This window comes from Lissotriton vulgaris, chromosome 12, assembly GCF_964263255.1.
Source record: "Lissotriton vulgaris chromosome 12, aLisVul1.2, whole genome shotgun sequence".
Lineage (NCBI taxonomy): Eukaryota > Metazoa > Chordata > Amphibia > Caudata > Salamandridae > Lissotriton > Lissotriton vulgaris.
Genome location: NC_141700.1, coordinates 575,690,442 through 575,715,034, shown reverse-complemented (window position 1 = coordinate 575,715,034; position 24,593 = coordinate 575,690,442). Strand labels below are relative to the sequence as shown.

Sequence of the window (24,593 nt, the reverse complement as noted above, 5' to 3'; positions counted from 1 at the left end):
TATTAAAAAGTTGCGTAATGGCAGGGGGTAAAATCGGTATAAGCTGTCTAAAAATAAAATGAGGGCAGGGATCAAGGGATGGGCCAGATTTAATTTCTAACATGGCACTGGCCACTTCATCTTCTGTTATCGGTGTGAAGCTGTTTAAGTTAATAGAATTTTCAGGATTTTCAGGGGAGCAAGTAGATACTTTCATACTGTCACTAGTATTAAATGTAGCATATATTTCCTCTATTTTATCAGTGAAGTAATTACTAATCATTTCACAGTTCCCGATTGAGGGATGTAATGCTTGAGACAAGCAATTGGGTTTACATAATTCATTTATAATTTTATATCTATGTATGGGTCCGATCTGTCTTCGACAATACCTCTCCTGGACCGCATACATGATCTGGTTCATCAGCTAACATGTGTCAACATACTATCTGGACACACACATTCAATTACATCCAAATGCCTCCGTTTGGTACATATGTCCAGAAACCCCATCACAAGATGGCCCTGTATCAGAATTTCTTCAGAGTATACCCTGTCTGAGTAAATCAAAGAAGTAAAAGCACTTGCCTAAGGCTCGATGGGAAGACAGATCTACACGCAAAGAGGGTACCAGACTTTCAATCTTACTAGTCTTTCCTCTTTCATGTGCTCTAGTGGCTCACTTTCACGGTCAAAGGCAATGAAATTATGACTGACTACATACAAGAAGGAAAATTGCATATTAATTATTGTATTAGATGTTTTATGTCACCTTGTAGAGAGATGTCTGTGGTTTCAGCAATAAATGGGTGATGCAATAACTAGAACAACAGTTATCCTACAGTTTAGAACGATTCAGGGACTACTGACAACAATACAATGATTCCTGATTAACAAATTGACAAATGATGCATCTCACATTATGCTTTATTTTCTAGTACTGGTGATGAACATGCTCGTGGTAACTGGGGATTCCTGGATCAAGTGGCTGCTCTTCAGTGGATTCAGGAAAACATTGAACCTTTTAGAGGCGATCCGGAATCTGTCACCATATTTGGAGAATCTGCTGGAGGAATCAGTGTTTCTGCATTGGCAAGTGTCTTTGCCTAAACTAATTTCATAGATTGTGTCTTCACCATGTTAACATACTTTATTTCAGAAACTCTCTAATGTTTGTAATTTTTTTAAATCACAGCTGTAAACATTAATATTTGGTTTGTTGTTGTGCGATAAAGGAAAACGTGCAGTGAAAGAATTTCCATAATTTCTTTGCAACCAACATCTACATCAGAAGCCGAGATCTAACAGCGTGATTCTGAGTGGGGTGGTAAACTGTGATCTCTATTAAACAAACTCCTGTTTGCTTAGAGATCTGAATTATGAGATTTGCAGTAAACAACACACCCCTGCAATTTTCTACTGGTAATGTCTGGCCAGTCAAATGGGTCAAAGTGCTCAGGGAAAATGAGGTACATTCAGATAAATGCAGAAATAGGTGTGGAAAACAAAATTTTTGCATGTAACTCCTCATTCTCCAAAGGAGAACTCACAATTGGAGGTGTTTGCCACACCGAGTACATAACTCATCTCACAGTATCAGTATTCACTATCCCCGCTCAAATGTTCATCTACCATAATATCAAATTATCCCCTTTGGTGGAATTTACACTCTGTTTATTTGTTTGTATGCATCATAAAATGCTCATAAAATTAATAGGCCATGCTACTTTGTTTTTTATTTTTGAGCACTTCACACGAGTGCTCGTGTTTTCACTTGCCACCATGGATACAACCTGGCCGGCCCGGCTCCCATAATAATACTGCCATAACCACCTTTACACTGATAATCTTGGATGATTCTTATCATTTTTCATACCATACACTGGCCCTGACCGGTCCCTGTAAGATTCAGCTTGTTCACCTTAAGTATGTCCTGAAGATGATCTCGAGTAGTTGAGATCGAAATGCCGTCGACCCCCTACAACAGGGACTCATTGCACTCTGTAAAAATCTTTTGAGGAGTTTCCAATATTGTTGTCAATGTGATGTCTTTGGTTTTAAAGTGACCCTCACTTTTCATGTCACGCTTATGGTCACTTACCAGTGTGAGCACCTGAATACTATTGTTTTGCAAATAAATAACAGTCATTAACTGACCTATATGGCCCTGTATATTACTTACCACTCCCTATAAATATTAACTTATACCTTCAATTCTAACCATAGTGCCCCCCACAAGGTCACTTTCTATTAGACCGTTTGACCAGTATTTAGAGGACGTTGACGGTCAAAGCAGCTGCAGGTCGCACGCTACTGTGGTCCACCTCAACCAACTGATCACTAACGAAAGGGGAGAGAATGTGGCCCAACAGCTATGGCAGTGGACATCTGAGTTGAGGAACCAAATTCGAGTCTCGGCAAGGACGTTCAACATTCTGTGATTCTGGGCAAATCATTTAATCTCCCCGTGCCTCACAAAATTGAATGTGTCCGTCTGTAAGTAACTGGTGCTCATGTAAAGCGCTCTGATGCCTTCGGGTCTAGTTTGAGCTAAATAAAACTCCCCCCCCCCAAAAAAAAATGCCAAACTCTGGAGAAGCTTCAGTCCAGCCCCCTTGCTTTTAATTGCATTAGAATTAGTGTTCAGAAGCAATAATATTTAATAACTAATAGTCAGTTACGTGATAAATCGATGGTAAACAAAATGTTAATGTTTGTAAGGCTTTAATGTACTTAGTGCGTATGAAAACTTGATGCATCTGAGTTTTCCCTCAACTGGGCATTTTGAGTGGTTTACATTTGCCTCTGTTTTTTTCAGGTGTTATCTCCGCTGTCCAAGGGCTTATTTCACAAAGCTATTTCTCAGAGTGGTGTAGCCATCCTCCCTGGATTTTTTTATGATGATCAAGAACAAGTTGCTGCAATCAGTAGGGTAATTTATCCTTTACTTCCTGCTTGAATTCTCAAATATTTTTCTTCATGTGGCATCAATTCAAATAATCATGCAATGATAATGAATGTACCATGTTATACCATGCCTGTAACATGTGTAACCTCTGCACCTGAGGGCAGGTGGCAGGCCTTCTCTATGGGCCTCATTTATGGGGATTTGATGATAGACAGCAGGTCACCTTGCTGCGCTGCCCTACATAGAAGTGAAAGGGCAGGAATGCACCATATTTATCTAATACTGTGCATTCCTGTCTTTTCCCCCAGCGTTGGCTCCGTTTCGGCAGCCTAGTGCCTTCCCAGGCGCCTTTACACCATGGTGCAAGGATGCCTGTGTTGTTGGCAGGATTGTTTTTGTGCAGGAAGGGGCCCCTTCCTGAACAAAAACAATCTTGAGGGGCATTTTTCTTGTTCCATGTGTGCTGCAATGCAGCACACATGGAAAAAGGCCTAAACGAGGAGAAATTTAGTTTTCCTCGTTACACATCACCTCAGGAGGCATAAGGTTTTGGCACATCCCCACCATACTTAGTCTTGCAAATCAAAGCATCAAAATCCATGGGTGTTGCATGTAAACACCCACCCCAATGCCCGTGGAACACCTCCTGAGGGTAGAGAAAGGCAAAACAGCGATTTGCACTGCCTTGCCTTACTCCATATCTATGAGGCCATTCAAAGACATGCAAGTGGTTTGCATAACCTCATACATAATATATTGTAGTTTGGGCTGCAGGAGCATTGCAAAAAGTGAAGCTCCGGCGGCGCAAGGGGTCATAAATATGCGCCAAAGTGACTGGACTCTATAGTAAAGTTTGGCATCAATGTCTTTCCAACTAAGACAACACATCTTGGTGATGACTGTGGTTTAGGGCATACTTTCTGTAGCTCAGTATTACAAAATCCTGTACATTTCCTGACTTGTCTGTTCAACAAACGTATTACTCTAGCTCCATGAACAAAACGTATTGGTAACACAAGAGGGACAATGTAATGATCCACAATATGCGATATCTTTGATAGAAAGCCCATCCAGGCAGTATTGTATATTGGATTTATATTGTATATTGGATTTATATAGCGCTTATCACCCAGGGGTCTCTAAGCGCTTGCCTTGGGAACCCGTCCTGGCTTTTCCCTGTGAGATAGCCCCTACAGGGCATCCCCAAGGTGAAAGCCAGGCATCCCGCCGCGGGGGGCCATTGTGGAGATTAAGCAAGCTTAATGCCCAGAGTTGCAGAGTGTGAACCCATGATTAGGTCAGGCACCGAAGCGAGAATTATCGAGTCCGTGGACATTTGAGCTCAAGACCCTGCCGCGTCGGGAATTGAACCCTGCTTCAGGGTCTGCCTGCTCTAACCAGTGAGCCACACTTCTCCACTAACAAACCACATTAAAGCCAATGGCTAAAGGGGGATGATCCCTCACTATTTTTATTTGGACTTGTAAAATTGACATGGGGAATTCCAATCAGATAAATCTGCCTGTAGCCAGGCCTAAAAAAGGATGAGCATTCAAGAAAAGCCTTTTGCAGGATACACACAAAGAATAGGTATGTTTCTGACTCACTGAAAGAAGAACACGCTAACACTGGACCAGCAAAATATTTAAGCTATACAAAACTTGAGGAGTACAATTTGATTTTTTGTAAAATTTTGAAAATTCAAAAGGGTTTTGGTAACTATTGCATTCCTCTTATAAATTTAAAGTAAAACACTTTGGGGCGTATTATCAAGAATGGTGTTGAAATTATCGCCGCTTTCGCGGCAGGAAACTGCCGCTAAAGCGGCGATAATGGGCTTGATAATATGCCCTTGAGAATTCCAATAGAAGCCCATGTTTACACCAGAACATGGGCTTCTATGGGAATTCACAAGGGCATATTATCATGCCCATTATTGCCACTTTAACTATCGCCACTTTAGCGGCAGATTCCTGCCGCTAAAGCAGCAACAACTTTAACGCTGTTTCTTGATAATATGCCCCTATGTGCTCTCCTGGTTGGAATTCTGACTGCAGAGTACTCACAAAGAATGATCTTTCAGTCTCAAATCGGTTTACTCGTGCAATATTTCACCACGATCACATAATATTGAGCAAGAGCAAATTTCACTCAAGTGCTGGCAAGTAGGTGTAGTTTCCATGTAAAGATTGGAAAACTCACAAACTCCTGTGTTTGTAGGTATTCTCGAACCCCTCTCCGCCCAAGTGGAAGGGAGCAAATTTAAAAATCATGAGGGTGTAGAAGAGGTTTCTCCCCATTGAAAAACATGTCTCAGTAAAGGAGAAATGTGACATTACACAAAGTAGCTGACATTTTACCACGCATAATTGTACAATGAAACATAAAACCTAATTCATATTATATCATAAACCTGCATCTGCAGATTTAGTTATTTTCTCAGTGACACAAGCTCTACCTCTTTTAAGGTTTAATTTAAAAAATGTTTGTCCCACAAAGAAAATAATTCCCACTGTGATATCAGTTCTTGTCCCTTGCTTATTTCACCTTGAAGAGACATTTCCTTCCAACTCGGAGAGGAGCAACTTTAGTGTGATTCCTCGATCAAGGCTGCATGCAGGATCTTTGTAAATACACTACCACAATTTTCAAGTCTGTCGAAGCTCTCCTTTCCTTCATCTTTTCAACCTCATTCTCAAAATAAATAAATCCATTCATGGAAAAGTCAAATGAAGGGTGGATTTTTGAGAATCCTTAACGCAATTTACAATTGTAAACTTCCAAAAATGCTTATTTTGTTAGTAAAGATCCATGAAACGTATTATAGCAAATTACATTTGTTAATTTTTCCTTTCTTGCACATTTAATATGTACAAATATTTGCGAATCTGGTCGTAGTAACACATTGAAGAATCTTCAGAACTAGACAAAGTAGGTGTGTTGTTATCAGTGCACTCATTGGCCAACCAGCAAGACTACTTGTTGAGGGCCTGGGGCAGGACTCATCGGCCATGAAAAAGATGAAGTAACTGACACACAAACGCCAAAACAGAAATTGAAGCACCAGTATTTGGATTTTATATTTTTTTAGCAACGCACAGTGGAAATCCTAGATCACTTAATACTTTGAATCATAAATATGGGAACATAAGAATAATGAAAAGCCAAAGGAAATGATGGACGGAGCGTTGACAATACAAGCACTCACCCCCAGTCAACTGATCTGGGTTTAATCCATCACCGTTCTTTAGCCCACTCTGCCACCCCAGTTCAGACATGGCCATATGCAAATCAGTCTGACCCTGTGCCTTATGGGAACAGTCCAGCCCGAACTGCCAAGCCATGCCTTCCCTGGACCGGAAACAAGCTTCCGAGGACCGGTTTCTGGCATTTCAGCCGTCTTCAGCCCGGCTTGCTTGACTCCAGTGGCATAAGAACAATGACAAGTGCAATAACGTTTTTTGGTGAAAGTTCAGTGTATACAGCTCAAACGAGTTCTCAAAGAAAGTGCAGAGATTTCCAGTGTTCCCATAGAAGACCTGACAATGTGTGCTTTAAAACACAATGCGCACGTGCATCATCAATATGTACACACTTTAAACTTATCGATACGCATGTATTATTGCCTCACGATATATCAATGTCATTTGCATTTTTGAGATGTGGAGCACGTTTCTGTGTTTCCTTGTATGGTTTAGTTGGCGGTAAAGTTCATGTGCAATCGTTCTTGACGTGTACACATGCTTTCTGTTTGTTTCTGTTATCGTCTGCAGGAATTTGCTAATTTAACTGGCTGTGACTTTAAGGATTCCGCCGCACTTGTAAGCTGCATGAGGAAGAAATCTGAGGCGGAGATCTTAAAGCCTTTTCTGACTGGGGTAGGTGCCACTGTGCAAGGTATTGAATGCACAGAATAAACCGATCATTCTTTCATAAAGTTTGTAGTAGATATATTGTACCGTGTCCAAGGTTGGTAATACAAGAAATTGAACACAATAGACAGGTTTGTGTTTTTTTTATTTTTGGCATCAGTGACACTGCACAGGAGGAGGTGTTCCTTGTTAGTTATGTATGTTAATTTGTATAGCACACACTCACCCAGGAGGGAATTCTGCCTCTGAAGGAGAAGCTGTGTGTGCCGAGCAAAGGCTAGGCGAAGATCCAGGTCTTCAGGTTCCTGCTGACTTCAAGAACTGAGGAGAAGGCTCTGATGTGCAGGAGAAGGTCATTCCAGGCATTAGAGTGAGGTAGGAGAAGGACCTGCTATCGGATCTGGCTCTGCATATGCTGGGGGGGAGGGGCGGTGCAAGTAGGTGTCCTTCTGAGAAGAAGTGTCTGATAGGTTTGTGGAAGTCTATATTGTTGTTGAGGTACTTGGAGTCAATGTTGTGTAAGGCTTTGTGTCTGTACATGAGGAGTTTGTGGATTGAGAGCCAGTTGACCGCATTGAGGTGCGGGTGATATGTGAGGGCGGGGTGAGAGGTTGAGGATGAGCCTGGCCACAGAGTTTTGTATTGTCTGAAGTCTTCTGGTCAGCTGAGTGTTGATTCCAGTATAGAGTGAATTGCCGTAGTTCAGCTTGCTGCTTATGGGGGCTTGGGTGACTGTTCTGTAAGTGTTGGTGGGGAGCTTTCAAAATATATTCATGAGTATCTTGAGTGTGTGAAAACAGGAGACAGAGGTTGCATTCACTTGACTGATCACGTTGAGCTGGTTGTAGAATGCTATTCTAAGGTTCTATGCATGGGTTGCCGGAAGGGTGTGGGTCCGAGTGCGACAGGCCACCAGGTGGAGTCCTAGAGTAAGAGTCTTTGCCAAAGATTACTACTTCAGTTTTGTCAGTGTTGAGCTTAAGGCAGTTGGTTTTCATCTATCTGTAACAGCATACTTCCTGAGGCTGTTTCATGTTATCAAAGTAACTTTTACCCTGCAGGTGAAGGGTAATGCCTGAATTACTTACTGGTAATCTTCTGTAGTTCCTCCTTACTCATCCCATTGCACACTTTTGGAGTGAAGGTGTCCATTCACTCTATAGATCCACCATGTCTAAGCTAGTTTCACTCCCTATTAGTGGTGAAAGGACCTCCAATAAATCCTTCCCTCACGTAAAACAAGCTCTTCCTGTTTATGTCGAGCCCTAAGCGAGGTTTGAGGAAGGAACAGGGTAGGGGACGGGTCATAGTTAATGGTACGGGTAAGGAAGAATCAGGATAATGAAGATTACCAGTTAGCTAATCCAGGTATTACCTCCTCTTCTTCTGTTCTCATTCAATTCCATACTATTAAAGGTATGCCAAAGCAATAGCTTCTTCATCAGCCCAAAAATGCCCCTTCAAAATATACAGAATGTTATTATCATTCAATTCCTCTGCTCATCCTAACCCAGATGCGTGCTCTCACCATCATCTATTTCAGATGGCCACTGTGCGGTCGTGTTAGGCAGGTAGGGTGTCTCTTGGGCACAGCTATATTTTTCCATTGTTTCTTATTTGTTTTTAAATACAGTGCTGCTAATCTCTCTGAGAGGAAACAGGGCCTTTTTTTATTATTTTGTAAAAAAACAACAACCTATTTTAGGATGGCCACTGTGCGGACGTGCAGCGGGAGAGCTGCTGCACCGAAGCTGCATCAAAGGCAGGCCCTTCTGCTCTCGTCCGCAACCAAACGGGTCCAGGGGCCCTGCCCATTTTGGGCCAGAATTAAGGACTTTCTCATCCACACAACTGAGAGCACACCAGCCAAACTGCTCAGACGCCTGCCAAGCTTCACTTGATCCATTTAAGAGTGCCCAAACATGCACTCTCTGTAAATTCTCTTTTAACCCATTAGCTAATCAGATGCAACTCACTACAGATTATGCCCCCTCTGTAGATTTGATGGGGAGCAGTGAGGTTCCTTCATCACACTCTGTTCCCAGCAGCAAGTTTTGCTTTTATAGCCTCAACGTTCAAATGCTACATAGGTCATCAGCAACATTTGTATGACTTTGTGGTGGACTACACCCCAATGTCATGTTCCTCACAGAAACCTGGCTCCCGGAGTCCTCAACGCCTGATGTTATAATGGCCTTACCTCAAGACTACTCCATGATGAGGAGGAATAGGTCCAACAAAACAGGATGGGGCATTGTTAATATGGGTAAAAACATATACAAATGGAAAATCCAGGTACTATCTATACCAGCCTGTGCAGCTGTCTGCTTTTCGCTGGAACTTACTCTGGCTGATGAGGGGTGAAACCCCGAAACGGGTCCTAGGATGCTTGATTCCAGTTCAAGGAGTACCTGGCCTGGCAGTTCGGGCTGGGCTGTTCCCATTGGGTGCAGGGTCAAGAATGATTTGTATATGGCTGGGTTGAAACTAATATTGCATGGGGAGCAAAACAGTGATGGATTTAGGCCCAGATCTCTGTACTGGAGTGAATGTATGATATTGTTCTGCATTCTGTCCATCAATTGTTGTTTTTGCATTTGTCACCCTGAGTGGGACGGGTATGCCCAGACGTGGGTCCCGCGCTCTCCATGCCTCTGGAGTCAAGCTATCCTGACTGATGAGGGGTGAAACCCCTAAATGGGTCCTAGGATGCTTAATTCCAGTTCTGGGAGGACCTGGCCTGGCCATTCGGGCTAGACTGTTCCCATTGGGCGCAGGGTCAAGACTGATTTGTTTATGACTGGGTTCAAACTGGAATGGCACGGGGAGCAAAACAACGATGGGTTTAGGCCCAGATTTCTGTACTGGGGTGAATGTATGACATTGTTCTGCATTCTGTCCTTCAATTGTTTTTGTATTTGTCACCCCGAGTGGGACGGGTATGCCCAGACGTGGGTCCCATGCTCTCCATGCCTCTAGAGTTAAGCTACTCTGGCTGATGAGGGGTGAAACCCAGAAACCGGTCCTAGGATGTATAATTCCAGATCAGGGAGGACCTGGCCTGGGTTCAAACTGGAATGGAATGGGGAGCAAAAAAACGATAGATTTAGGCCCAGATCTCTTTACTGGGGTGACAATATTTTGCATTCTGTCCATCAATTATTGTTTTTGCATTTGTCACCCGAGTGGGACTGGTATGCCCAGACGTGGGTCCCATGCTCTCTAAGCCTCTGGAGTCAAGCTATTCTGGCTGATGAGGGCTCAATCAATTGCTGTTTTTGCAAGGGTCTAGAGAGAGCCTGGAGGCTCACTTATGATGAAGACACTAAACATAAATACAAAAGTGCTTTGAAATATTAACATGAGCTCTGCAGAGCCACTCTAGTCACCTGTTACTCTAACCAAATCACCTCGAAAGTGTCCTAAAACGCTTTTAGGATAGTGCATGTTCTCCCTGACACTAGTAATGTTGACCCTCCCCTACACTGTCCCAGTGTCAGTGTGACGAATTGCCACATTTCTTTGTTAATAAGGTGAAGGACATTCAACTTTCACTAAAAGTGGGCAGGCATGTCGTGTCTCAGCCTTGCATTAACTTGTCGCCCCCTCTATTTCTGAGGCCCCCATCACCCCAGCCACAACTCCCACCAATTCACTTAACACCCAAGTTACTCTGAACCGTAATGCATGGACATGATGAACCTACCGATCTTCAGGTCATTGGCACAGTCGTGCTCCCCCACACATCCTTTTCCCCCAGCGAAGCTCAATGTCCTGGAGCTTGACATTTTGAGGCTGATAGTGGGACTGCTCAATTCAGGCAGGGTACATTCCTCAGCCATAGAAACATGCCATGGTTCTGCCCCTCCTGAGAAACCTAATCTGGATCCATCTAAGTGGCTCAACTACAGTCCGATCCCCATGCTTCCCATTATGGCCAAATTAATTAAAAATCATGTTAAAATGCAACTCTCTTTACTTTTTTACTTTTGTTTTACTTTTACTCATTTATAGGGCGCAGCTAATCATTCGATGCCTGAGAGAAGAACACCTTATTGAAAGTAGGAACCAGATTAGAAAAGCCAGGTTTTAAGCAGTTTCTTAAATTGAAAGAGATTGGAACAAGCGCAAATCTCATCGGGGAGGGAGTTCCAATGACTGAGTGCCAGATGAGAGAATGCACACCCACCCATTTTGGCCTTCCTTATTCTCCTGATGCAAAGCAGATTGCAGTTACTGGATCGCAGCTATTGTACGGGTTGATAGCGTTCTATTTGTTTTGTCAGGTATACCGGCCTGTCCCCTGGAGGGCCTTAAAAACCATACATAGCAGCTTAAAAATGGCTCGTTTTCTAATGGGGAGCCAGTGCAGTTGGCACAGGAGAGGTAAATAGGGGTTTCATGCTGGCTGGTTGAGAGCAAGACGGGCTGCTGTATTTTGAACCACTTGAAGTTTGGGTGCCAAGTCCTCCCTTACTCCAACCAGCAGAGAGTTGCCATAATCCAGTCGACTAACTAAGAGTGACTGGATAAGAGTCTTTCTGGCATTTAGCGGGATCCAAGGAAAGATCTTTCTGAGCATCTGCATTGTACCAAAACAGGTACCTGTTTTGTGGAATCCCACAACTTACTCCACCCCTCACAGTCATGGTTCAGAGCAGGTCACAGTACCCAATCCACCCTTCTAGGAGTCACAGAACATCTCAGGCAGCTCCTGGATGATGATGAGACGAGACGGCATCACTGATTTTATTAGACAGTGCTGCCTTCATTGCTGTGTCACACGCTATGCTGTTGGAGAGATTGACCATCCTAGGTCCACAAGGTAAGGCATTATCCTGAATGGCACCTTTCTTGAGAGACCGGACTTTCCAGGACTTCTCAGTGAATGTCTCTTCCACACGACATGCCCTTACCTCAGGGGTTCCTGAAGGCTCAGCCTTCAGTCCAGCCTTATTCAATATCTATGTCTGCCCTTTGGTGGACCTGGTTGAAATCTTCGACATGACCTTTTCTTGATATGCAGATAACACATAAATTATCTTCTCTCTGTCACCTGCTCAGGACCTTAACTCTGAGACCCTGAATTCCTGTTTGAATTGGGATAAACCCAAACTCTCTAAAACCCAACAGAGAAAAGTCTGAGGTACTGTTTCTGGGAAAGTACCCATCCATATTGATGGATGGCCTAAACATCTGAGCACTCTTTCTGCCCTGGTCCAAAAGGTAAAGAACCCCCGACTTCCTGCTGGATGAAAAGCTGTGCATGAAGCCCCAAGTCGCAAAGGTGGCTGCTATATGTTTTGCCGTCCTAAAATGACTATGGAAAATTCTTTGGAACCTTCCATTTTAAGCCCAAAGGACAATTATTCAGGCACTCATCCTATCTAGATTGAACTCTATTTCGGAGATAATAAAGTTTCAATGAGAAGGCTGCAAGTGGTCCAACACCTGGCCGTCAGACTACTCTACAAGCTCCCAAAAACTGCACTGGGCTTCTCTCTTCTGCTGGGGTTGCATTGGCTTAATGTGAAGAGATAGATTCAATTTAAAGCCCTGTGCTTCATGCAGGGCTCTAGATCAGGAGTTGGCCCCAGATACCTCAGTGGAATGATGAGACCTTGGCCGTCCTATGTTCCAGAGTTCTCTCCTTATGCATTGTTTGGAGAGATAAACTGACTAATAAGGGAGGCTGGTCCTTTGCGTACCAGGGACCTAAGCTCTGGGGTACTCCTCTGCTTTTATTACACATTTCAGCCTGGGGGATGGGATCCCCAAGGCCTAATTAGGTTCTGGAAAGTGGGATTGCTGCTCTACTTCCTGCTTTTTTTACTGCTGCCCTGGGGTCTGGGCTCCCGGGGAGTCTTTAAATGCTCAGGGAGGTGGGCCATGCACCACCTCCCCAAAATAACAAACTGCTCTCATCACCCCCAGACCCTGGGCCCCCCTGGAGGGGTGTGTACAAAGAAGCACAGGAGTCAACTCTTTTTCTGACAGCAAATTCACAGAGCCTCCATGAATTTGCAGCAAAATTGAAAAAAAATGTTTTGGCCCCAGTGGAGGTCTCCCTAAGATCCCACCACCAGGCCTGAGGGCAGGTTACCCATACCCTGCTCATTATGTCTTTTCTCTTTTACCTTTTTCTTTTAGTTGAGCTGAGTCCTGAGTCCAAAGATGGCTGCCACCACTTCCTGGTTAATTTTTTTAAAGTGGTGGCAGCCAATCAAAGCTCAGCTTGAGATCTCCTGGGTCCATGGAGCCTTTGCAGTGTGAAATATACAACATGGTTTAGCATTAACTGCTCGTAAACTACTGAGCAGATTTACACCAAATTAAAAGAAGCACTCTTTTTGGACAAAGGTCTAGTTTTCTGAGGGATGTGGTATAAATCAGTTCAGTGGTTTGACCTGTAGCTGTGCCTACAGTTCATATGGAAAAATGAATGGGTAAAATGTGTTTTGGGACCCTCTTTTTCTCCTCCCATGCTTGATGGATTCCCCCTGAAACTTTCTAGTTAGGAGCTAAGGTAAAAAAAATTGGGCGGTTGGGGTGGATTTTGGGACCAGTTCCCTGAAGATTCGTTAAACAGAGCCAAAAATATAAGTAAACCAAAAAGTCTATTTCCTATGGAAACACAATCCGAACTATAACTACCCAGTGGGGAACCCACTGGGTGAATTTATATATATATATATATCAACAAAGCATCTCCTCATTACTTCCACGCGGGCAAAATGAGAAAACTGACCCAACGGCTTCAGGCAAGTAGATGTTTTATTGTTCTTCCAACCTTTCATGTTGACGTGTTTCGAGCATCAAGTGCCCTTGTTCACACAACGAGCACAACGTCAGCCATTACTTTCAAATATGCTTGGTGTACCACCCCCCTGTGTGGGTCACCTGACCACATGCATAGACATAGTGAAGATACTACTTCATAGCAGTGCACATTTTCACAGTTATAGCATAATTTAGAAAAATATAAATGTACCATCAAAATTATTATTAATATTCTGGTTTAAATACTGTATAAATACACAATCAAATTTAAATACACTATATGCATCTATATACATTATTAAAATACATAATGATGGCTTTACTAACTTGTGCAGTTCGAAGACAAAATGTTACAATGGTATAATCCCTGTTATATGACTTAAAAATCCTTTCAATTTAATTAAGTAAACAATTTGTTGTGTGTAAAATATCACATATGCAAATTCTGACAATATGTGCACAATTCTGCAAAACCAGGGGTCTTCTATATTTACTCGCTCAAGAGCATGTGTATCATTTGCCACTGCCAGTGTACTGTTAGCTTTTTAGCTAGGTAGCTTTGTAGCTATTTACCACATATTTTTAAGAGACTGCATAAATGCAATCACTGGAAGAAAGTCTGGTTATCACTGTTATAACTCCTGACATGTGAGCCTCTGCTATCATCCTTGTTAAATCTCTATCCTAAGTCAATGTGGTAAGTGTCAAAAACTATATAGTGCCTTTTAGTGCAAAACAGTACATATTTCATCAAAAACTGTTGTGTGTCTTATCTATGCATATTGAAACCTTAAAACTAAAACTCACAATGTGTACTCAATATCAATAAATAGTGATTAAAAAAGTCTGTAGGACGGGAAACTTATCAAATATCCAACACAAGTCATAAGAAAGCAGCATATTCCAAGCGTAATTATTCAGATACAATCGCCTAATCAACCTGTCCTAGATATTATGGATCAGGGAAAATTATTTGTCAACAATACCAGTGTAGCCCAAACCACATAGATCTTAATCTTTTTATCTGTAGTGAACTATTTTTAATAGAGGGACTTTTACCAACTTCTGTATTTACAAAAAGTTGTGTAAGTCTTCAGTTGTGTTCAACCCATTAGGTTTCTTACTATGCAGTTCTAAGATATAGTGTGTCTCCATTCTTCTCAGAAGTTTCTCTCTGTTACCACCCCTTCTCATGGGTGCTACTGCATCTATCACAAAATATGAAAGGCATCCGAGGTTGTTGCTGTGTACAGTTCTAAAATACCTGTCGACAGGTTATGAGTTATCATTATTAATGATCGCCCTGAGACGCTGCAAAATTCTGACGCGCAGCTGCAGCTTGGTGCTTCCCACATGACACAAGCCACAGGTGCACGTCAGAACATATACAGCAAACTCAGTTCGACAAGCATAGTTGCACTTGATAGCAATTTGACAGTTAGAGAATGGAGTTTCATAATGAGTTGTATTTATCCCAAATGTGCACGCTTGGCAAGATGAGCATTTATAGAACCTCTCTTTAGGTTTCAACCAGGTACTGCCACTACCTATTTCTGGACTAGCTTTCACCAGTTTACTACGCATGGATTTGGCTCTTCTGTAAGTGATAGTATATATATATATATATATATATTCACTGAAAAAAACATAGGTTTCAGGCACGTTATAGTTAGAAATTAGCATTTAAAAAACCTTAGAAACTCACTGAAAAAACCATAGGTTTCAGGGGCGTTATAGTTAGTCGGACATTTCACTCGTACAAAACCATAGAAATTCCCCTGTTATAGTTAGTTCAGCTAACTATAACTTGCGCGCCCGCAATGCACTGCTGATGACGTCACATATTACATCACTCATGACATGGTCAGTGACATCACTCATGACATCACTGATGACATCTCAAATGACATCACTGATGTGCTTTCTGAGGCAAGGGATACCTTTATGCCAAATTTGGTGTAATTCCGTTTAGCAGTTCGAGATGTAGCTGTGTCTAAAGTTTGCTATGGGAAATTCATTTTTGACCTCTTATTTTTTAACTTCTCAGGAACTACTGAACGGATTTACACCATTTACCCAAAAGAGTTCTTACTGAACCAAATGCTACCTTTTTGCCAAATTTGGTGTAATTCCGTTTAGCAGTTCGGGCTGTAGCCGTGACTAAAGTTTCTTATGGGAATTAACATTGAGAAAACACGTTTTGAGACCCCCTTTATTCTCAGCCCCCACTTGACGAATCGCCCCAAAACTTTCAAGATAGGAGCAGACCAGAGCGGGCCATAAGTTTTAAAAGGTTCGCAAAGATTCGTCAACGGACGCCAAAGTTATTGGGAAAAGAAAATACGCTTCTTGAATAGAAACAAGGTCCTAACTATAACTACCTGCCGGCGACTGCCAGTAGGTAATATATATATATATATATATATATATATATATATATATATTCACAGAAAAAACCATAGGTTATAGACCATATATAGTTAGGAATTTGCATTTACAAAACCTTGAAAATTCACTGAAAAAACCATAGGTTATAGACCATATATAGTTAGGGATTAGCATTTAAAAAACCTTATTTTATTTGCACAAAACCATTGAAATTCCATATATAGTTAGTTGCACTAACTATATATCGCGGACCCGCAATCCACTGCTAATGATGTCACATATTACATCATTCATGACATGGTCAGTGACATCACTGATGACATCACTGATGACATCTCAAATGACATCACTGATGACATCACTGATGACAACACCCAGTGACTGTATGTTTCTGTAAAGTTAAAATATGTCTTACATATTGAAGAATGAGTGGATGTATAAGTGTCTGGATGAAGGATTTAGTAGGTGCATGACTGACTGTATGAGAGAATGATTAAATGTGTCTCACTGAGTGCATGGGTTAGTGATTAAAGTGTCTTAATTTGGCAATCATTATTTATGTTCTTCTGTAAACTGCTGCATGTTTAAATCAGTAGCTATATCAGTAACTATATGGGTTATTGAATGGTTGCCCAAGTATTTGTATGGGAGACTGAGTATGTGTGTGGGTGGCTGGGAGGTGTATAACTCTGTGCATAGATGTGTGAGCAGTTGATTCCCTAGGTGTATGGCTTCAAAAGTGCATGTAGAAACAGCTGTATGGACAGTTGACTGTGTGCATGAGTATATTGGTGAGTGAATGGATATCTCAGTTCTACATGTCAAAGTAAGTACATATGTAAAACACACTCCATGTGAGAGTTGACATATATAAATAACTGAACATAAGAGCCAGTGAATGTGAGAGTGGCTGTATGAATCATTGTGAACTTGTATCAAGGATTGTATAAGAGAGTAAATATGTGTTAGTATATGTTTGAATAAGTAAGGTGTGTATAACTGTATAGTTGAGGAAATGGAGGTGTGATTGATTCTTTGCATGACTGACTAGGTGTGTGAGTAACTCCATGGATGTGTGACAGTCTGTGAGTGCCTGTTTACACTGAGTGTATCTAAGGTTATATTAGAGTCTGAAGATGTATTATCACATAAATGATATCATCAGTGATGTAATCAGTAATGTCAAATGAGATGTCAGTGATGTCATCAGTGATGTCATTTGAGATGTCATCAGTGATGTCATCAGTGATGTCATTTGAGATGTCATCAGTGATGTCATCAGTGATGTCACTGACCATGTCATGAATGATGTAATATGTGACATCATTAGCAGTGGATTGCGGGTCCGCGATATATAGTTAGTGCAACTAACTATATATGGAATTTCAATGGTTTTGTGCAAATAAAATAAGGTTTTTTAAATGCTAATCCCTAACTATATATGGTCTATAACCTATGGTTTTTTCAGTGAATTTTCAAGGTTTTGTAAATGCAAATTCCTAACTATATATGGTCTATAACCTATGGTTTTTTCTGTGAATTTCATTGGTTTTTTAAAAGCTAATATCTATAGCTGTAAAATATATTCTTTATTAAGTGACGTATCACGTAGCCCGTGAGACGCCTCATGATGCATCGCATAACCGTGACGTATCGTCTCTGCAGCGCAAACCAAACCCAAAACGTAAGCGCGCCAAAACACGCTTAAAGATATATATATATTTTTTTAACCTTAATTAGACAAAATCCACACGTGCACATATCACAAACGTTCAAAAAACACAATATGTCGGACTCCCGTTACGCTGCCGGTTAGCTGCCCGGTTAACGTACCAGGAAGCACCTTTACCGCGAAAAATCGCATTTTTTTTGTTTCACCCCCAGGGAACTTTAATAGCCCCCTCATCAATCCTAGGGGTTCAGGAGGGGTCTGCCTTACCCCTTTCATTCATTTACACCTTTTTTCCACCTCTTGTCTCTCGATCCCACAGAGAGACAAGATGGCGGCCGCTCCAGACTTTTTTACAATGATAACAGCCAATCAGCTTCTCCTCAGACTCCCGTTACACTGCCGGTTAGCTGCCCGGTTCACGTACCAAGACGCGTCTCTACGGAGAAAAAAATCGGAATTTTTTTTTTTGGGCCCAGCGTGGCTCTATAATATCCCCTCATCAATCCTAGGGGGTCAGAAGGGGTCTACCTTGCCCCTTTCCTTCATTTCCCCCTTTGTTTTGGCCTCCTCTTGTCTCTTGATCCTACCGAGAGACAAGATGGCGGCCGCTCCGAACTGTTTACAATGTTGACAGCCAATCAGCTACTCGTCAGACTCCCGTTACACTGCCGGTTAGCTTCCCGGTTAGCTGCCCGGTTCGCGTACCAAGACGCGTCTCTACGGCGAAAAAAATCGGAATTTTTTTTTTTGGGCCCAGCGTGGCTCTATAATATCCCCTCATCAATCCTAGGGGGTCAGAAGGGGTCTACCTTGCCCCTTTCCTTCATTTCCCCCTTTGTTTTGGCCTCCTCTTGTCTCTCGATCCTACCGAGAGACAAGATGGCGGCTGCTCCGAACTGTTTACAATGTTGACAGCCAATCAGCTACTCGTCAGACTCCCGTTACACTGCCGGTTAGCTTCCCGGTTAGCTGCCCGGTTCGCGTACCAAGACGCGTCTCTACGGCGAAAAAAACTGAATGTTTTTTTTTTTTTGGGGCCCAGCGTGGCTCTATAATATCCCCTCATCAATCCTAGGGGGTCAGAAGGGGTCTACCTTGCCCCCTTTCCTTCATTTCCTCCTTTGTTTTGGCCTCCTCTTGTCTCTCGATCCTACCGAGAGACAAGATGGCGGCCGCACCGGACTGTTTAGAATGTTGACAGACACCGGAGAGCCAATCAGCTTCGCTTCGCAAAGTTCCGATAAGCGAAAAGTACGCGAACCGGATCGCTGCCCGGAGCGCTGTTACAGATATATATCTTGATTTAAACGTTAATTTCTCAAAATCCACTGAAGCACATATATTGAGACCTAGCAAAGGCACATCGGGCTAACAGTCCCTACAATTTTGCCAAGTTTCGTGCAAATCCATTCAGCCGTTCGAGCTAAAAGTGAGTCCAACCGCCCTATGGAAAACTCAATGTTAAAAACGTGTTTTGGGACCCCCCTTTTTTCTCAGCCCCCCCTTGACGAACCCCCCCCAAATTTCCAGGAGCTGCTCAGAAACAAAATGTGCCATTTTCCTGAAAATTTCAGCCGATTCCGTCCACAAACGCCAAAGTTATTAGACATAGAATTTTCAGAAATCCCATAGGGAAAAAATCCTAACTATATATACCTACTGGCGACCGCCAGTAGGTAATATATATATATATATATATATATATATATATATATATATATATATATATATATATATATATATATATATATATATATATATATATATATATATATTTATATATATATATATATTCACTGAAAAAACCATAGGTTATAGACCATATATAGTTAGGGATTAGCATTTACAAAACCTTATTTTACTCGCACAAAACCATTGAAATTCCATATATAGTTAGTTGCACTAACTATATATCGCGGACCCGCAATCCACTGCTAATGATGTCACATATTACATCATTCATGACATGGTCAGTGACATCACTGATGACATCACTGATGACATCTCAAATGACATCACTGATGACATCACTGATGGCATCTCAAATGACATCACTGATGACATCACTGACATCTCATTTGACATTACTGATTACATCACTGATGATATCATTTATGTGATAATACATCTTCAGACTCTAATATAACCTTAGATACACTCAGTGTAAACAGGCACTCACAGACTGTCACACATCCATGGAGTTACTCACACACCTAGTCAGTCATGCAAAGAATCAATCACACCTCCATTTCCTCAACTATACAGTTATACACACCTTACTTATTCAAACATATACTAACACATATTTACTCTCTTATACAATCCTTGATACAAGTTCACAATGATTCATACAGCCACTCTCACATTCACTGGCTCTTATGTTCAGTTATTTATATATGTCAACTCTCACATGGAGTGTGTTTTACATATGTACTTACTTTGACATGTAGAACTGAGATATCCATTCACTCACCAATACACTCATGCACACAATCAACTGTCCATACAGCTGTTTCTACATGCACTTATGAACCCATACACCTAGGGAATCAACTGCTCACACATCTATGCACAGAGTTATACACCTCCCAGCCACCCACACACATACTCAGTCTCCCATACAAATACTTGGGCAACCATTCAATAACCCATATAGTTACTGATATAGCTACTGATTTAAACATGCAGCAGTTTACAGAAGAACATAAATAATGATTGCCAAATTAAGACACTTTAATCACTAACCCATGCACTCAGTGAGACACATTTAATCATTCTCTCATACAGTCAGTCATGCACCTACTAAATCCTTCATCCAGACACTTATACATCCACTCATTCTTCAATATGTAAGACATATTTTAACTTTACAGAAACATACAGTCACTGGGTGTTGTCATCAGTGATGTCATCAGTGATGTCATTTGAGATGTCATCAGTGATGTCATCAGTGATGTCACTGACCATGTCATGAATGATGTAATATGTGACATCATTAGCAGTGGATTGCGGGTCCGCGATATATAGTTAGTGCAACTAACTATATATGGAATTTCAATGGTTTTGTGCGAGTAAAATAAGGTTTTGTAAATGCTAATCCCTAACTATATATGGTCTATAACCTATGGTTTTTTCAGTGAATTTTCAAGGTTTTGTAAATGCAAATTCCTAACTATATATGGTCTATAACCTATGGTTTTTTCTGTGAATTTCATTGGTTTTTTAAAAGCTAATATCTATAGCTGTAAAATATATTCTTTATTAAGTGACGTATCACGTAGCCCGTGAGACGCCTCATGATGCATCGCATAACCGTGACGTATTGTCTCTGCAGCGCAAACCAAACCCAAAACGTAAGCGCGCCAGAACACGCTTAAAGATATATATATATTTTTTTAACCTTAATGAGACAAAATCCACACGTGCACATATCACAAACGTTTTATAATGTAACTAAAGTCCTAAAACCCTCTATTAACTACAATGCTTTTTAATGAGGTGCTATCATGTATATTGGTCCCAAGATGGCTGCCAACACTTCTTGGATGAAGTGCTGACAGCCAATCAGATCAGATGTGTGGTTAGGCTCCGCCCAGATATATATCTTTTTTTGAACCTAAATTACTCAAAATCCACGGGAGCACATATATTGAGACCTAGCAAAGGCACATCGGGCTACCAGTCCCTACAATTTTGCCAAGTTTCGTGCAAATCCATTCAGCCGTTTGAGCTAAAAGTGAGGCCAACCGCCCTATGGAAAAATGAATGGGAAAAACGCGTTTTGGGACCCTCCTTTTTTCTCGGCCCCCCCTTGACGACCCCCCCCCCCAAATTTTCAGGGGCTGCTCAGAAACAAAATGTGCCATTTTCCTGAAAATTTCAGCCAATTCCGTCCACAAACGCCAAAGTTATTAGACATAGAATTTTCGAAAGTTCCATAGAGAAAAAATCCTAACTATATAGAGACAAGATGGCGGCCGCTCCGGACTGTTTACAATGTTGACAGCCAATCAGCTACTCCTCAGACTCCCGTTACACTGCCGGTTAGCTTCCCGGTTAGCTGCCCGGTTAGCTGCCCGGTTCGCGTACCGGGACGCGTCTCTACGGCGAAAAAAATCGGAATTTTTTTTTTTTTTTTTTTGGGCCCCGCGTGACTCTATAATATCCCCCTCATCAATCCTAGGGGGTCAGAAGGGGTCTACCTCGCCCCCTTTCCTTCATTTCCCCCTTTGTTTTGGCCTCCTCTTGTCTCTCGATCCTACCGAGAGACAAGATGGCGGCCGCTCCGGACTGTTTAGAATGTTGACAGACACCGGAGAGCCAATCAGCTTCGCTTCGCAAAGTTCCGATACGCGAAAAGTACGCGAACCGGAGCGCTGCCCGGAGCGCTGTTACAGATATATATCTTGTTTTAAACGTTAATTTCTCAAAATCCACTGAAGCACATATATTGAGACCTAGCAAAGGCACATCGGGCTAACAGTCCCTACAATTTTGCCAAGTTTCGTGGAAATCCATTCAGCCGTTCGGGCTAAAAGTGAGTCCAACCGCCCTATGGAAATTAACATGGGAAAAACGCGTTTTGGGACCCCCCTTTTTTCTCGGCCCCCCCTTGACAAACCCCCCCCAAATTTCCAGGAGCTGCTCAGAAACAAAATGTGCCATTTTCCTGAAAATTTCAGCCGATTCCGTCCACAAACGCCAAAGTTATTAGACATAGAATTTTCAGAAATCCCATAGGGAAAAAATCCTAACTATATATACCTACTGGCTATCGCCAGTAGGTAATATATATATATATATGTAAAGAACTCTGTTGCAAACCTTCAGGTCTTGGAAAAGACGACAGCGGACCCAATCTTCTCAGTGCAAAGTGTTTATTTCATCCATTGATGCACCACGCACCGCCATGACGCGTTTCGGCCCCAGAAAGGCCTTGATCAAATATATATATATTTTTTTTTCAATGAAGAAAAACAAAGGCTTAAGCTTAGTTATAGTTAAGAAAACAATGAACACAATCAACTTAAACTACACAAATCTTAGAAATTCTAAAGTTATAGTTATAACTTACAGTTATGATTTTTGCAGTGGTTGAAACATGCTAAAACTCATGCATCGCTGCACACAGTGTTGTCAACTCGCAAGTCACACTTCATGTACTATACCTTGCACCTCCCCAAAGCTTATATTGTTTGATATTAAATCACTTACACCATGCTAAATCATAGCAACATCCATGACATCTCAAATTACGTTATTTATGAGAATGCTATGCATGGTAGCACGGCGAGTTATAGATCATGTAGTCTGGCTAGCGAATATGAACAGTACGTGAAACTAATTTTCCGTCTTTTGTAATTTAATAGCTAAACTTTTGCTTCTAGATATGCTTAGTCTGTGATTCTCCACATGATCCTTAGAAAGAAGTTTTACAATTCCTCCTTGTTCCAAATCTAAACACCAATGGCTTAAGCCAGACCTCGCCCAGTGCCAATCCAGCCTTTTGGTTCTCTGTTCAGATACAGACTGATGCCTTGACCCAAATTAGAGATTTTGACTTTCTTTTTTCAGACTAACTCAGAAGGGAAAATCCTTTATCCGGCCATCCTGCTTGGTGTATCCAACCTTGGGATCCATTGTGATGGGCCTCAACAGTGTACTTTGGTACTGTTCTACTGCGACCGTAGACTACCATTGGAGCTTAGTCCTTTTTGGTGCTATTTTCACTAAAAAGTTTTAAAACTCATACCTCCTGTTCCCCTTATTTGATTTTTATCATTTTTATATCATTTTGGTAATTAAGAGGTACTCTGTTTTCTTCAAATTCAGTTTGGAATTTTGATTGTTTGGTGTTTTGATTTTGTTATCGTTTGATACTGAATTAATACTTTACACATTGCTGTAAGTTAATCCTGTCTGCTCTGTGCCATATCTACCAGGAGATGTAGCTCAGGTTAATTTAGTGAATTTCGGTGTCTGGGTTTTACCCTGACAAGTTATTGTTATTATTCATTGAGATGGGCCCACCCCAAATAATAATCCACTTTTTTACACATCCTGTGGACTATTATTCGAAAACTATGACATATACTGAGAGGAATTACACCATAAATGATAGAGAGATTTCATCCATCGAAGTGTTTACCAATTGGAGAAATCATTTGGAAGGGGTATGTGTAGGAAAGTGCCCCTTTTTGCATGGTTGCCACATGACACTTCATTCCCTTAAATAAACTTCCAGCGGGCGTTTGAATAAACAGGAATATTAATCACTTAAATTTTTCATTTGCATTGGCTATCCAAGGTTGAGCACTCAGATAAAAGAACTCTGTTCACTTACCTTTTTTGGATTGCACTTACGAAAAGAGTTGGTACCAGGCATTTTAAGTCAACTTGTTACCACCCAAAAACCCATTGACAGAGAAACTACTGTGCCTGTTGTTAGAGCAATACCTAGGATGATTTTTATGGACAATCCAAATGCCTGGCACCGCTGGACTGCAGTAGCTGAGTTTGCTTACAACAGCTCTTTTTATTCATCCCTTTGCAGCTCTCCCTTTATCTTTTTTTATGTCTACTACCACAAAATGTTACAGCAGAAAATCTAAGATTCACCTTTATCGTCTGTTAGACTTGTCAGTTTTAGGGTGGTCTGTTCCCAAATGTATTGCTCTCGCCCATCCTGTTTTGCTGAATTCATATATGTTGGCCCTATGACTCTCTGCAATTTACTGCTGCAAACCAGTGCTCACGTGCTTGTGCTCAATCCCAATTTTCAAAAGAGTATTTGTTAGTGTGTGTTCCTGCAGCATCCGGGGGCCTTCATCCTGTATGCTGGCTAGCTTCGTGCTGATAACAGAACTACTCACTCCTAGAACCAATAAGCATAATTCCATATGGGTTATATTGTTTGTTTTTCAGCTTGACTGCTTACTCACGTTTTCCCCTCTGTCTTCCAGTCTGTGTAACTCTACCCATTCCATAACATCTA

At 41.6% G+C, this 24,593-nt stretch overlaps 1 protein-coding gene across 2 annotated transcripts in view; it reads left to right on the top strand.

Moving 5' to 3' along the window:
- Nucleotides 1–24,593, top strand: part of LOC147677779 (fatty acyl-CoA hydrolase precursor, medium chain-like) — a 239,564-nt gene that overhangs the window by 116,924 nt on the left and 98,047 nt on the right. For both annotated transcript variants that reach the window (XM_086945440.1, XM_086945441.1), the window contains exons 6-8: nt 918–1,071; nt 2,798–2,911; nt 6,661–6,765. In XM_086945440.1, coding sequence (XP_086801566.1) covers nt 918–1,071; nt 2,798–2,911; nt 6,661–6,765 — 373 coding nt within the window. The remainder of the gene's footprint in view (nt 1–917; nt 1,072–2,797; nt 2,912–6,660; nt 6,766–24,593) is intronic.